The sequence below is a fragment of the Oryzias melastigma genome, linkage group LG6, assembly GCF_002922805.2.
Source record: "Oryzias melastigma strain HK-1 linkage group LG6, ASM292280v2, whole genome shotgun sequence".
NCBI lineage: Eukaryota > Metazoa > Chordata > Actinopteri > Beloniformes > Adrianichthyidae > Oryzias > Oryzias melastigma.
The window spans coordinates 241,236-256,395 of NC_050517.1; the positions used below are offsets into that span (position 1 = coordinate 241,236).

The window sequence follows — 15,160 nt, forward strand, 5'->3', positions numbered from 1 at the left end:
AGCAGCTATTACACGATCTTTGTGGATCATTGGCATATTATCACCAAACCCTTAATTTAACCAGTTCATCATTCAATGAAGTGTAATAAGGAAGCTTTTTAAAGAACATTTTTAAAAATAAAAATATTTCCCTGAGCTTCTTCTGGTCTTAACTTGGTGTAAAGTTTACATTTTACATTTCTTTCTTACAGGTTACATTTCTATTCATCAAACTAAAAATGACAGCTTTTATTTTTTATGATGGTAACATTTCTTTATTTGACCTGGATATCCTAAGGGCTAATCTAAATTCTCCCCTTCTCCCTACCATAACATTTAACCCTCCAATCGGAGAATTATAGAAGAATAGTGTCTCCAACTTCGGACGTCACTTTTGCTCACTGATGTCACTAATAGTCACCCGTCAGCTACGCTAGCGCGGAGCTTCTAGCTCTTAAATATACATTGTAGTGATTTTATAACTTTGAAAATATTATGCTAAAACTACAATTCATTACTTACATTTAAATGTAAACCCACGTGAAGAAAAGTGCTTCTCCTCCTCTGCGACGGAGAGCTCTGTATCCCTCCGCTTGGAAACAAATATTTCGGACACTATTTCCACTACAAATGGCCCAACAAATGGAGGGGTAGGTAGAAGGGAAGAATTCAAATTCAGCCCAAGCCTTTGTGCCTCTAATCAAGAGAATGCATTTGTGCGAATTCTTTCCTTTACTGTAGTAGTAACTCACAACTTCCACTAGTTAATGCACCTGTGTCATTATCACACGTTTCACTAACAAAATACCAAAACACAAAGGGAGCCAGCACATTAACAACCTTAAAGACAAAGCTCACATTGAAAACAAGAACAAATATCCAACCCTACACTGCACACTCGCTAGGATTATTACAGTAGGGACCACAAAGGCTTTCTGTCTTGACTTTAGAATGTTTTCTTGACAAAAGAGATGTCATAGATTAAAAGTTCATCATCTTTTATTCAACTTGTAGTTTTTATTTGTAAGACAGTCAGTTTTATGTAAAGGTTTTTGGTAAGTCACATGTCAGAACAGGCCTTGAATGATGAAAATTTAGGAATGCGTGTTTAATCTTTTATTATGTAGTACAGACCCCTGTGGAACTCCAGAGAAGCAACTAAGATAAATTAACTGCTTGTTTTTTCTCAGACACGATTTCATCCAAAGCAGCCAAATTTGGAAACATTTTACCTCGATTCCTTCTGACAGTGATGCATTAGGATTTACTTTGCTAAAAGACTAAAGCTCTGAAGCTATTACACCCGATTAGCCCACTATTCTATTTATAAAATGAACTTATTTTTGGCTCTGAACCATTTGGTGCATTCTTTCTTTACTTGTGTGCCGCAGACTCCTGAAGATTTTTCCATCAGTCATTTGTGGCTGATTCCACTCACATTTTATTCACATTTGCACTCAAATTGTGATTTAACAGAGTATTTCTAAGACTCAGAGAAATCTGGTCATTTCTTGAGTGAAAACTTCATGGGTCAAAAGAGGTCAAAGTGTTTTCATGACTGCAAGAAGTGAATTTCAATTCCTCTTCAAGATACAGGGGGATTATGTTGTTCAATGTTGAGACGGAAGCAGTGTTTATTTGTTTTGTTTGAGTAAAATAGCTCCTCAATATTTGCTTTTAGGCAAAATTCTAAATAGGAAAACCTAAAGCCTGACTTACAGTATATATGTTTCCTCCAGCTGAGGACGGCTATGGTGAAAGGAGAGACAGGCAGCAGCACGCTGAGCATCAGAGCTTCTGCAGACAAAGGGGTGAGACATCCACATATTTTCAGCCATAAACATCCAGCGGTCACTTCAGCACACAGAGGCGTTTACTTCTGTCTTATAGTCTAAATGTGAGGAGTAGCTGTTATGTAAATTGTGACAACCATGACAATCACAGGGGAATGAGCCTCTCAGCTGATCAGGTCCTTACAGCATCTTTAAAAAAAATGTTTTTCAAAATCCAACGTCCAGTCAACGGACAAATTAATATAAATTAAATGTTTCTTGGTTGTATTAGAAATGTTCTCTTTTGCTTTAGATAATCTAAGGAGGAAATGTGTCTCACTGTAACCTAAGTGTCTCCTCATCTCACAGAAAAGACCCCTGTACCTCGTCAACAACTATTTCTACACAGACATCGATGAGACACCTTTCAGGTGAGTTACCGGCTCTTCTTTTGTTTACTTCCTGATTTTCTAGCTTCCTCCTCCCCTGCAGGGATGCTCTGCCTCTGGTTGTCCTCCATTTGTAGTCTTTGGTGGGCTGCTGGACTTCCTCCTCTGTTAAAAAAGTTGTTGGGTTTTTGCTTTTAATTGATGGTGACAGTAGGGGTTCAAAGATTTTACAGCTGCAGCAGAGCAGATAGACTCAACCTTCAACTTTTGTTGTTTATCTTCGTGTGTTGTCCCTTGTTGCACTTGCCTGGTCTAACCTGTAGAGGGCAGCAAAACACAGCACAGTTAGGAGATTTGGTTGAGTTTGTCTCTTCTCACTTGCTCTGCAGCTTTGGCATGGTGCTGACCAGAGGCCATGGAAGCGTGATATTCATGGGGAACGTGTCTGTGGAAGAAGGTATGACTTCCCCTGTATTCCCTGTAATCCTGTCCTGAAAATGTGTCATGTTGTTAGAGCAGCATCCTGCTGGAAAATTAGCATATTTTGCTAAAAGTTTTTGGAATTGAGTGACAATTCATTTACAGAGATTGACTTTAAAGTGGTGTAGTGGTTAGGCTCTGGTTTGGTCACAGCTGGGATAGGCTCCAGCAACTCATTTATTCAGAAAGGGATTGAGCAGTTTGATGGATAGACAGATGAATAGACGGACGGACGGACGGATAGATAGGGTGATGGATGGATGGATGGATGGATGGATAGATGGATGGATGGACGGCCAGACGGATGGATCATTTTAAGATAAGCATACAAAGTAAAGGGCATGCAGGGGCCACACAGACTAGTAACCACAGCCGTCCAAGAAGAGCATCACCAACACCCCTCCTTTCCCCTCATCCACTCAGTAAAACATGTTCAAGTTTTGTTTCTATGAAAACATTTACTTGTTTTACAATTACTGTGTCATCACAGAGAACCTAGTGCAGTATGTGAAGGTACTGATTTTTGCATGTTTTCTCTGACCCTGCAGTGTTTAACCAGAGGGAGAATGTGGAATTTACTCTTTGTGTTGTCATTTGTTCAAACATGGTTCCCTTTGTCTGCAGGGCTGCATGATCTGACGTCTCCAGACTTGAGCATTGCCTCTGAGTGGTACGTTCACAACCGCTGTGGTGTTGTAAATCAGTTTCATAAAGTTCTCTTCCGCTTTGGTCCTCTCATCTTCTGTGCTCCTCAGGACGTACTGCGAGACAGACATAGACCCCGATCACCGTAAATTCACCCAGTTTCAAGCCGTGGTGCGCTACCTGCAGGGGAAGGAGCCTGACCTGGAGTGTACGTCCATCAATCCGGCTTTAACGCATTCTTCATTTGTCTGTGCATTCTGCTATGCTGTGGCTGACTCCGCTGTCTGTTGCCCAGGCGATGAGGTGCTTTTACAGCAGACGCTGTTTGACGCCGTGGTGACAGCTCCAGTGGAGGCCTACTGGAACGCCCTGATGCTTAATGACAGGTGAGGCTGGAGCTTCAGGGGTTCAACTAGAAAGATGGAAATGATTTTGAAGTCTATTTTGAACAATTCTCAAACTGTTAGAGTCTGTTTTAAGGGCTTTATGACAGTTTTTTTAGAGTGGCCTTTGGGTCACATTGAACTCAAAGTAAGCTGGAATTCTGGGTTATTCTAGTAAAATCTCTTCTGGGAGTGCGATGATTTCTGATTTTCTGTCTGCATGGACAGAGCCAAGGTGATGTAACAGACTCAGCCTTCTGTTTTTCTGCGGTGTGCACCTGCAGGGTGGAGCCGGGCGTTGAGACGGCGTTTCTCGGAACACGCTCCGGCCTCCTGAGGATCATGAGATACGCAGGAGCAGAGGTCAGGGTGGCAAAGTAAGAGTCTGTGGCATCCGGTCCGGAGTCTTGGATCACTGATCTGCTGAGTCATCCTGCAGCAGGACCTCCTGTAAATTGTCACTGAGCTTTCTGTCAAATGAACTCAGTCTCAGTACTTTCTGTCCACAGCTCACTTCAAAAACTACACAATGTACTTTTGTCTAATTTATAGCCAAATTAAATTGTTGCACTTCATTTAGAACTCTGTGACTTAACAGATTTGTTTTCCTCTAAAACAGTAACTATTTTTTTTTACATTTTTCTTAAATAACCAATACTTTGACCTGTTTTACTGGAGTTTTTGATTATGTATTTTGATTCCTTATAACAAAAGATTATTTTTTTATAATTGATGTAACTTCTAAAGATAAGTTATTCCATCTCAGTCTAATGACCTGTTGTTGTGGAGTACTGGTGGATCAAAGTAGCAGACAGGTGAAGATTTAAACAGTTTATCAAGATCAGTAGTCCTATCAGAGGAAGAGGGTGGTCTGGGTTGGGGCTGGCTGGCTTGTAATTTCGGGAGCTGGAGACCAGGACTAGAACTGAACACATGTGAGCATCAAGGGAGCAGTCATGCGGGCAGGAACAGAGAAGAAACTTGGCACTGTGTACAGCAGGGGTGTCCAAAGCCAGGCCTCGAGGGCCAGAAATCCTGCATTATCTGCTGCTGATTACCTGGATCAGGTGTGTTTAGCCAAATCAAAAATTCATAGATTTTCTTCATTTCTAATCAGATTTACTTTGAACTACAAGACACTGTTTCCCACAATGCATTGTTTTGTAGTCCTCAAGGCAGCTCACAGTTAGCACAGTGCCAGATTTCCAGCTGCTCTCGCCCTAGCAAGCACCCAATTTTTGTATGATGATTTTACATGTGATGTCAGAGGAAAAACTACCCAACATGCACCACAGTTCAGCAGCACTGTGTCCGCCTGAAGGATCTCAAACACACCTAGTGCGACTTACACACTGGTTGTGCCGTCTTGCAAGGTAACTCCTCTATCTTTAAGTCAGGAAGTACAAAACTACCAGGCTGACTAAACTTCTCTCTGGGATGCTGCACCATACATTATCACTCACCCTCTGTCAATTATCAACAGCCTCACTGGCTTTTTATCTTCCATGGATGGTTACACTTTAGACTCCAAGCCACTCGACTTTCCCCCTCCTGAAACACACGCTGCAGTCACCATGACAACAGGCTACGGTGAGCTAAAGAGTCACCTGTTGGTCCAAGAGGTGTTTTCGCTCAGGATCGTTCTGGTTCACAAGGTCATGGTCAAGAAAACATGGATTTCCTTTGTCACACTTGCTGCTGCTGCTGCTTTTAGTCCACCTCTACCTCTGAACACTGAAGTTCAGGTCAAATTAGCTCCAAGTTAGAGGTCAGTCCAGCACTGATGAAAGATCCAGAGAGAAGGCTGATGTTTGTCCCTCAGCTGTTAGACCTGAGAAGGAAAACTATTGTCTGAAGTAACTCTGCTCCTCACAGGAGGTTCCTGACTCTGTCTGATAAAGACAACCTGTTCACCATCGATCACTTCCCCCTGTGGTACCGTCTGGCAGTGGAAAACACTCCTGGAAAGTTTTACTACTATCCTGTAAATGACAAAGGTCTGGTGAGCAGCCAAACCCCCCTCCCCTCCATAATCTGTTGATCTCCTCTAAAGCTTGACTTCAAGTGTTAAACAAGAGTTTCTCCCAGCAGGAGTGAAGTACGTTGTGGCTACGACAGCAGTGACGGTGTCTTCTGGAGGAAAGACGGCCATGGCCGGAGGTGAGCTCTCATCACACCTTCCTTCACTGTCTTCTGTGATGTAGAATGATGGGTGTTAAAAAATGTCAAACTCAAAACAACCGTCAGACAACTACATCTTTTTAAACAAGAACAGGAATGGAAGAAAAGTAGAAGTGGAGGGACATTCGGCTGTCCAATTCAGATCCCAGTCAGAGGATAAGAAGAGGATGAGGTCAAAGATTAATCGATGTTTCAGCAGCTTTTATTTTTTCATTTATAAAGTTTGATCAAGTGATCGTCCAAAAACCTGATATTAAAATGGGGTTGGATGCAACTTTTAATGTGATACACTTTGTTTCTCACATTGTTTTCCCAACAATCTTTATGTCAGTCTTTATGTAACACTTATTTTCGTACCTTGTAGCTGTAGCTAAACTGACTTTTATCAGAGATTTAGTTTTCTGGTTATGGTGGTAAAGGTGTGGCTCTTCCAATTCTTGCACAAAATGAGGCTGTTCTTCCATTAGATTACTAAACTTTAAATGTATCACTAATTTGTGTAATTAGATTCTAATTATAGGAATTCAAGATAGAGTTGATCCACATGTTACCTGTACAAAAATGACTCATTGAGATGTGAGATCAGTTTGACTTTCTATTATCTTAAGTAGACTGTCAGTATGGAAATCTAGCGCTACCTAGAAGACAGGTTTGCTGACCAATGAATGAAAATGGCCTATTGTTGAAACCTCAGTTAGAAATTTAAATTTTTAGTAAATTCATGATGCAGCTGAAGATGTAAGGAATCCAAAGGAAGTCATTTATTCAAGAGTGAGTTAAACTTTTCCTTTGAAAAAATAAGTTTAAGATCCCAGTTGCACATTTTTTTTGTTTAGTTACGCCTAAATCTGAATTTTAACTGAGAGGAAACTTTTCTTGTGCTTGAATGTTAAATCCTTGAACAAAATTGTGATGTTTGGAGTTTTCATGGTAAACAGTCTAACCGTGTGTGTAAGCTGCTGTGGCTTCATGCTGTCATGACGTTCGTGTAGCTTCATCCTTCAGTTGGTGACCATTGAGACCATTGGCTTGACTCCTGAAGAAATGCAGTATGAAACCTTTTTACCACTTCAAGAACCCAGACAGCAGTTTAGATAAATACAGTTTATTCTTCTAGGCATGTCTTGTGAGCAGACTTTGAATCCTTATCAAAAAAAAACATTAGACGTTACAGATCATGTTGGAGGAAGCTCTCTATCCTCCTCACTCGCTGCTTTGTGCTTTGCATCATTATTTTTTTTACCTGCTTTTGTTTTAAGCTGCTTAATTTGTGCTCTGATGCTGTGGATCTTGTTGCTGGAAGCTGGACCTCTAGGTGGCAGTAGAGGTTGTTTTTACAGTAAGCAGCTTTCCCCCTGGATTCAGTTTATGTGCTGCAGAACTTTGACAAGGTTTGCTTTTTTATGCAGAAAAAGGAAACGAAGACTTACTAAACATGAACAAACATTCAGCTTGTCGGGATAAACAAGCATGTGCAACAATCCAGAGCTTCTGGACTGAATAGATTCACATTGCTCAGAGAAAACTAAACCCTGGAAGAGCCTGAAGGTGCAGAAATCCCCAACTGCTGATTCAGAGGAGTTTAATAGCTTGCTGAGAGACGCAGAGCAGGGAACAACAATTCACAGAGCATCCATACATTAAAGCAAGTGCTGCAGCATTCCAGCTTTGCTGAGTCCAGTCTGCTCCATCAGCTCTGCAATCCGGTCCCGGTCCTGAGGGTGCTGGTGCTGCAGGGTGTCTCTGGAGGATGGCGGGTGCCGAGGAGCCGTCAGAAGCTGCTGATTCGATAACCGTGCACGATGCCACAGGCCTCTTTGGACACGGCCTCGGGGGTGTCAGGAGACGACATCTGCCCGTCCTCCTGGTCGGTCTCAGCTCCACACTCGGCCATCAGAGGCTGTCCGCGGTTCTTAATCTCCCTCTGGTACCGCGCCATCAGCGAGGCGTAGACGCAGCCGTACGTCGCCGCGACCACCATCATGATGCACACAGTGCCGCAAACCACGCCCGCCACTATCTGCGTGCCGTGGGCGCGGCGCACACTCACAGGCCTGTAGCGCTGCCGAACACAGTCGTCGGTGCTGCTGACCCTGCCAGGCGGGCAGGGGGGGCGGGTGGCGGCGTGCCGGACCCCCTCCTTGATGGGACTCTGCAGGCAGTGGATGAACATCTCTGCCGGCACACTGCGGATGTCCCTGCCCTTCAAATCATCGGGGACACTGCACTGCATCGCATCCACCTGTCCACCTGCAGGCCACACGAGAAGGTGAGGGGGGAGCGAGGAAGGAAAGACGGGAGAGCATTCAGCCTCAGCGCAGCATACATCTTTCTACAGAGATTAATTGCTTTAATAATATCAGCTCTGCAGTCCTGGCAGTCGAGCAGCAAACAGCAGTGCTTACCTCTGTAAAGCAGCCACTCCATCCAGTGCTTGAAGTCCCTCAGCTTGCAGTCACACTCCCAGGGGTTCCCCACCAGCTGGAGCTGCTGCAGGCCCACCAGAGGTTCAAAAAGGCCTCTTTCCAGGGCCACAAGACGGTTACTGGCCAGAGACAGCCAGGCGAGTCTCTGCAGTCCATCCAGCAGGCCCTTCGGAAGCCACTGGAAAGCATTTGAGGACAGGTCGAGCCCCTGCAGCTGCCACAGCCCCATGAAAGCCTTGCTGCTCAAACCCGCGAACGTGCTGCTGTTGAGGTCTGATCCTGCCAGACGTACGCCGAGGTAGTTAGAGGAAAGATTTAACCAGCGCAGGCCGCCGAAGCCCAAGAAAGTTCCGGGCTGGAGGCTGTAGAAGTGGTTCTGGGAGAGATCCAGCAGCTCCAATCCGCTCAGGTTGAAAGCGTCTGTCCTTCCCAAGGAGGAGAGGTTGTTTTGGGAAAGTCGGAGGGACAGAGAATCCCTGCCCAGCATCTCCACGACGGGGGTCAGAGAATGAAGGCCGACAGCAGAGCAGTCAGTTGTGTTGGCGTAGCAGGTGCAGGCGCTCGGGCAGCTGCTGACCAAGCCCACAAGGCCGGGAAGAACCAGAACCAAGCTTATGACAGCAACACAGACTGGAAGAAAGGAGCAGCAGTCAGAGAAAGTCATCTTTGTCCAAACAAAGGTTTCACTGTTTTTTCAGAGTTTTGTGAGAAAGGTTTTTCTTTAACTGTTATAATATTATATTTTGTGGAGATCCCTAAATATATGATTGAGAAAGCAGGAGATTCAGGAAGCTGGAAAAGGGAAAACTACTGAAGAATTCTTCTCTCCTCCCTCAACATGAGGAAATTCTTGTCCGACGGTTTCAAAATGACGCTTCAAAATGTCTCTTCCTCTGAAGAAGTGTCAGCATCAATGAGGGTGAGGAATCGGGTCGGGACTCACTCAGTCTCTGCAGACGATGTGGTCTCCTGAGAGTCTGCCGCTTCATGGCTGCAGCTTCAGCTCAGCTGTAGCATCAGTATGGCATGAGGTCTCTTGGAGAATTCCCTGAAAAAACTGGAAGGAGAGAATGAAGAAAGAGCTGAAAGGTTGACATGGATGTGATGCGAGTTTAACCATCATGGAGCTATAAACAAGTACCTGAGGAAAAGAAAAGCTTTTATTTGGAGTTCCTTTTAGTCCAGATGTGTCAAAGTCAAGGCCCGGGGGCCGGATCCGGCCCTCCGGGTATTTATATCCGGCCCTCCAGGTCATTTTATTTCATTGTTAATAAAGGCCTGATTATCTTGTGCTTATCTCTAACTTGTACAATTTTGACAAAATACATTTTTATGGAGAGTGAAATATGAGTTATTTAATGTTTAAGTTGATTTATTCTGGAATAATATTCCTGCATTTTTATTATTCATAATTATGTTAAAAAGTTATGGTTGCAGAGTTTTAAAAAATTGGCATTATGCTAGCTTTTTTTTGAGAATTTTAGCATTTATCAATGTTCTTTTTAGGCTGTTTTGGAGTTTGGCTAATATTTAATCTATGCTAGCTGTTTCTAATTTAGGCTTTTTTGGATTGTTTTAATGCTGTTTTGGAGTTTAGAGAACATTTCAGCTACATGCTAGCGGTTTTAGCTAATTTCGGCTTTTTTGTTTTTTAGGCTATTTTGGAGTTTAGCTAATATTTCAGCAACATGATTTAGGCTTTTAAAAAAACTGTTTGGGCTGTTTTTGAGTAAGGCTTACATGCTAGCTGTTTTTGTTAATTTAGGCTTTTCAGTTTTTTTTAGGCGATTTTGAAGTTTAGCTATTTTTTTGATACATACTAGCTGTTTTCCTAGTTTTTATTTTATTTTTTTGTCTTGTTTTTTAGAATAATTTGATATATGTAATATTTTAGTTGACTATGAGCTTCATCGTTTTCAGCTATCAATTTGAATATCTTCAGCTACTAGCACTAGCATTTTCAGAGGACAAATTCAGCTTACAGCTTTCACACTAGCATTATCGCAGGTAATGAAATATATCTAGTTCATAATCATGTTAAAAAGTTACGGTTTAATGTTTTAAAAACTTAGTTTTAAAGTGTTCAATAAATGTTTATCCTGTTCAGCCCGCAACATGAATTGTGTTTTGGCCCCTTGTGCGATTGAGTTTGACTCCACTGTTTTAGCCTCTGAAGCACCTGGAAGGTGAAAGCAGGACGAAGGAAGATGCTGAATCAAAGTTCTGTTCTGCTGCTGACACGTTGCTTTTTTTCTTTTCCCTAAACTGCTCTTTAGGATGCATAATCTTAATAATCCCCTGCAGCGCGTTCAGATTTGCTTCGCTCTCTTCCAGATCCACATGCATTCTCCTCCATTCACTGCATTAGTCATGCATCAATGCGCAGAATGCTGAGACCAAATAAAAGCGAGAATAAACTCCTTTTAAGTTCAATGCTTTGGTGACCCAAAAAAGTGCATCTTGATGAGGACGATTAGAGGAAGAGCAATGTTTGCACAGATTAAAGATAATCTGTGGGTTTACAGGCCCCGATCTTTTCTGTAATTTACATGTTTTGCTTTTGCCCGTCATTTTTTTTCGCTTTATGTGCAAAAAAAGCATTCAGAGAGAGCTGCTTTACAGAGAAGTTATTACCAACCATTCCTAAAACACCCACTGAACATCCACAGAGATGCTGCAGATACAGCAGAACCAGTTTGACTAAATGCAGTAAAAGATCCTGCAGCTCCCATGCTTTGTGATCTGAGCGGGTTGAAGCCGTTTCTGTTCTTTATGATTTCCTTTTTTAAATTCCTCACTTTTTTACATCTTTAAGAAAGGTAAATGAGAAATAAAGCGATGGGAAAGGGCTAAAGGGCCCACTTCGGGGCAGCTTGTTTGTGTTACATGGTCACCGATGATGGTCACTGTTGCAGACTGTGTTACGCAGCTAAGGAACCTGCTGGCGTCCTCTAAATGTTTAAATAAAACTGCTTAGGTGCTCGTGGCACGGTGGGGCAGTAGTCAGCGTTTTTGCCGCACAACAAGAAGGCCTTGGTTCAAATCCCAGCTGGGACCCTTCTGACTGCAGTTTGCACATCCTCATGCAGACGTGGATTTTCTCTGGGCGCTCCAACTTCCTCCCATAGTCCAAAAACCTTCTTCATAGATTGATCGATTACTCTAAATCAGGGGTGGGCACACTTTTTGACTTGTGGACCACAAAGGGTTCAAAAATTTGTCAGATGGGCTGGACCAAGAGCAGATGCTTGAAGTGTTTTGGGAAGAAACCTTACATGGGAAAGAAAAGACATGGAATCTGGACAAAAACAGGCTTTTTGTGTTTAAAAACTGTGATTTTTTTAATTCTATTTCAGTGCAAATTGCATCAATTGGTTGATGTCTTTCAGGGATAAACACACACTTAGAAAAAATATGTTTGTTGTAATGGAATGATTGGAAAAATCTGCAAAATAACTTTCTGCACCTTAACACAAGTTAGTTTATTAGTGGTGCACCGTCTGAGGGGAGACACCAGAAGTACAGGAAATGAAAACATCAATATGAGCTTTGTCCAAATTCCTTCCCTACTCGCTATGTAGTGCGTTTGTCATTTTCTAGTGCTGTTTGAATCAACAATTCCAAAATTGAATGCACTAGAAATTACCCAGAAGTCTTTGTGAAAAACTAGCATCCATCAATGCTCACTACATTAGCGAATATAGACCACAATGCATTGCGGTCCGAAAAAAAATCCCATGTTGTAGTTGGAGATTAGGGTGGGAATTCGTACACGGATGGATAATCAAAATAATTTATTCCAGTGTGGCCGGCTGATTAATGTGGCCCCTGGGCTGTAGTTTGCCCACCCCTCCTCTAAATTGTCCTCAGGTGTGATGGTGAGTGTGTGGCCCTGTGACAGGATGGCGACCTGTCCAGGGTGTACCCCGTCTATGTCCAACTGTGATCCCTTAAAGGGATACACCAGGATAAGAGGATGGGTGGATTGACGGAGGAATGGATGGATCTCTATCTCAAGCAGGCAGACAGAGCCTCTAAAAAATATATCTTTTATGAAAAGAACTGTTACTCTAGCAATTTTTTCTAAACTCTGAATCAAAGACTAAAGAAAAAAAAAACTTGTAAACTTGTTTCAAGCCTGCAGACCTGAAGTGTGAAAAGACTGAGTCAGGAGCTCCATTTTTATCTGAACCTCAGGCTTTATTCAGGATTAACGCTAATCCTCATCCCAGTTACATAATAACACACAAAATCAGCAGAAAAAAGATGTCATCTTATTCTCATCCGGTTGTTTAATGCTCATCATCAGCGCTCCCGTACTCATTCTTCAGAGAGCAGCTTCTCTGAGCTTGATACAGCCGACTGAAGCTGACTTCCTCAGTAACACTCTCTTCACCGGCTAATAAAACCACTTCTTCTTTCAATTGGATACAATTCTTTTAGCATAAAATTATTGCCTGAATGCCCAAAATAAAAACCCAGTTAAAGCACAAAAAACTAAAAACACAGAACAAAAAAAAAGCAACTTTGACAATCTTTCTTCAACTTTTTAACTTTGAAGCCAGCACTGCACCCAAACCAACCAGGAAAAGGTCCTAAAGGTGTTGTTTTCTTTCTTTTTTTTTTTAAAGGACCTCAACATCCTAAAAAATATGTTTTAGCCTAGCAATCTTTAGAGGGGCCTCTGGTCACATGCAAGATGGCGCCAGAAAAAATCTTAAACTAGAAGCGGAAATTTTGCAACTTTAACCGCTTGCATAAGCGAAAATTTCCTAAACTTTAGGAAACCCTTTGAAAAATGACACTTTAAAAACTTTTCCGAAATATCTGCTTTTAAGCTTCTAAATGTGAATAAACTGTAACTGTCAAGCAGTTTAGTGTCCAAGATGAGCTTCAAATAGGACAGAGAATGTTTATCGTTTTGTTTTTTTCAAGTCATTATTAACAAGTGTTCAAATTTGTATAACCACTCCTGTTTACAATGGAACTTAACCTCTGGAGAAAAAGCCAGCAAAAAAGGTGAAATGCAATTTTTTTCTCTGTAAATTAGCTGATCATGGAGGGACTTCGGATATTTATTTTCGAGTACCATATTTCTTTCAAAGATTCTCTTAAATCTTTTAGCTCATGGCGTGTCATTTCCTTCAAAAGACTTCAAAGTGAAAACATTTACCTTTAAAAAAATAAAACTTTACAGAAGATTACAGGCTGTATGTTGCTAAAATGCTTGTCACAGGAAGTCAGATGGATTGTTGTGTTTAGGTTCAATGTGGCAGACATGAACTTTAAAGCTTGAGGTGATGATGTCTGAAGGTAGATTCTAGATTCTGACTCCGCCTGTCATGTTCAGCTATTGGCTTCCAAAGTCAAAGGTTCCTTGCTGAGTTGCAGAACTCAGAGAGACCATTGTGTGGCGTGCATCATCACATCCAGCAGATTAACGCGCCGCTCAGGTCTCTGAACTGGACAGATGTCTGACCAGGAGGGCAGATGGAACCAGCAGCTGGCCCTCTCACTCTCCTTCACTTCTGCTGCTGTGTCGTCAGTTCTCATCCACTGCTGTCCTTAAGCTTTCACTTAAACCCTTCTCCCAGGAGGGAATAATGTGATAACCTCTGCTCAGTTTTCTGGCTCACTCTCCTGGTTCAACCACTTTAGCTCAAACATCTCAATCGAAGTGGGTTCCTCAAACCATGGAAGCATTTCTCAAGTTTTTCTAAAATGTCAAAGTTGATTTTTCTTGAGGGGCTGCTTTGTTTCACATGTTTCACTGCAGGGTTGTGAGTCTGCTGTCCGTTCATGGTTCCAACTTCTTCTTTACCCTTATAGTGGAAACATGTGTGTCTCTTTAATCAGTTTCTCCCACATCAGTAGTGCAATGCTCCAGTATTTGCGCTCTGACTCGACATGCTGCTAGCAGCTTATTGGCCTGAGACAGACAGTCTATCTGCCCCGTAACTGCACTTTCCTCCGAAGTCAGCAGTGTAAAGGCCCAGCGAGAAACACACTGCAGCATGCTCACTGAGGGCCAGCAAAAGCAAAAAAACAAGACACGGGTGCAGTGACGTGAACTTTTCAATGAATGGCTGAGACTTTATGCACATTTGTAGACTCCACATGATGTTTTTCAGAGCAACTCTGACCCTGCTGTGCTCACACAACAGCGTGTGGATCCATCATAGAGAGGTTTTCTGAGACCTCAACAGTGCTCCAGTCTAATGAATCAGAATTCAAATAACTCACTTCCAGTTAGTTGACATATTTTCGTTAAAACCTCAATCACAGTGACTCAGAACGGATTAGGAGATCACAATCGCACAAACATACAAACTCCAATAGGAGCGACTCACCATTCTACATGGCTTCTGTAGCGTCCAGCTGGAGGTTTCTGCAGTTTTCACACAGCCCTTTACCAAAATAATTCCATCTACTAAAAAAGAAAACAAAAACAATCTTCACTCTGATGTGCCGGACTCTCCGTCCACCCATGGAGTCGGTTCAGAATCTGGGATGGACCTTCAGTCAACCATCACCTGGCTCCTCTTCCTCAGCACCACCCGCTCTTCCTCCTCTGAGCTCCGAATACTCCATCCAACACACAGCAGGCAGGCTGCAGGAGGAGGGGACTGGCGGGAGGCGGGGGGAGCGCTGCTGGTGTGTTTGTGGAGGGGGGGTGAGTGATAATGCGCTTGTGTGTCCTGCTCTGTAGGAAAACAGTAATGCACTTCAGCAGGAATAATAAAGTTTTTTTTTATATATACAGTGAGGGAAAAAACTATTTGAACCCCAGCTGATTTTGTAAGTTTGCCCACTAAAAAAGAAATGATCAGTCTATAACTTCAATGGTAGGCTCATCTGAACAGTGAGAGACAACAATGACAAAACGAAATCCAGAAAAATGCGTT

General features: G+C 42.6%; 2 protein-coding genes across 3 annotated transcripts in view; one reads left to right on the plus strand and one right to left on the minus strand.

Annotated features, from left to right (window-relative positions):
* The window catches only part of LOC112152695 (voltage-dependent calcium channel subunit alpha-2/delta-4), a 63,688-nt gene that overhangs the window by 31,699 nt on the left and 16,829 nt on the right, over nucleotides 1–15,160 (plus strand). For both annotated transcript variants that reach the window (XM_024282435.2, XM_036212145.1), the window contains exons 19-27: nucleotides 1,719–1,790; nucleotides 2,121–2,182; nucleotides 2,530–2,597; nucleotides 3,245–3,290; nucleotides 3,376–3,473; nucleotides 3,561–3,651; nucleotides 3,933–4,025; nucleotides 5,524–5,645; nucleotides 5,740–5,808. In XM_024282435.2, coding sequence (XP_024138203.1) covers nucleotides 1,719–1,790; nucleotides 2,121–2,182; nucleotides 2,530–2,597; nucleotides 3,245–3,290; nucleotides 3,376–3,473; nucleotides 3,561–3,651; nucleotides 3,933–4,025; nucleotides 5,524–5,645; nucleotides 5,740–5,808 — 721 coding nt within the window. The remainder of the gene's footprint in view (nucleotides 1–1,718; nucleotides 1,791–2,120; nucleotides 2,183–2,529; nucleotides 2,598–3,244; nucleotides 3,291–3,375; nucleotides 3,474–3,560; nucleotides 3,652–3,932; nucleotides 4,026–5,523; nucleotides 5,646–5,739; nucleotides 5,809–15,160) is intronic.
* LOC112152697 (leucine-rich repeat and transmembrane domain-containing protein 2) lies at nucleotides 6,919–15,148 on the minus strand. Its single transcript, XM_024282437.2, has 4 exons — nucleotides 14,606–15,148; nucleotides 9,199–9,312; nucleotides 8,235–8,885; nucleotides 6,919–8,079 (listed from the first exon to the last, which is right to left on the minus strand). Exons 2-4 carry the CDS (start codon nucleotides 9,242–9,244, stop codon nucleotides 7,601–7,603), a joined length of 1,176 nt encoding a protein of 391 aa, XP_024138205.1. The 5' UTR covers nucleotides 9,245–9,312; nucleotides 14,606–15,148; the 3' UTR covers nucleotides 6,919–7,600.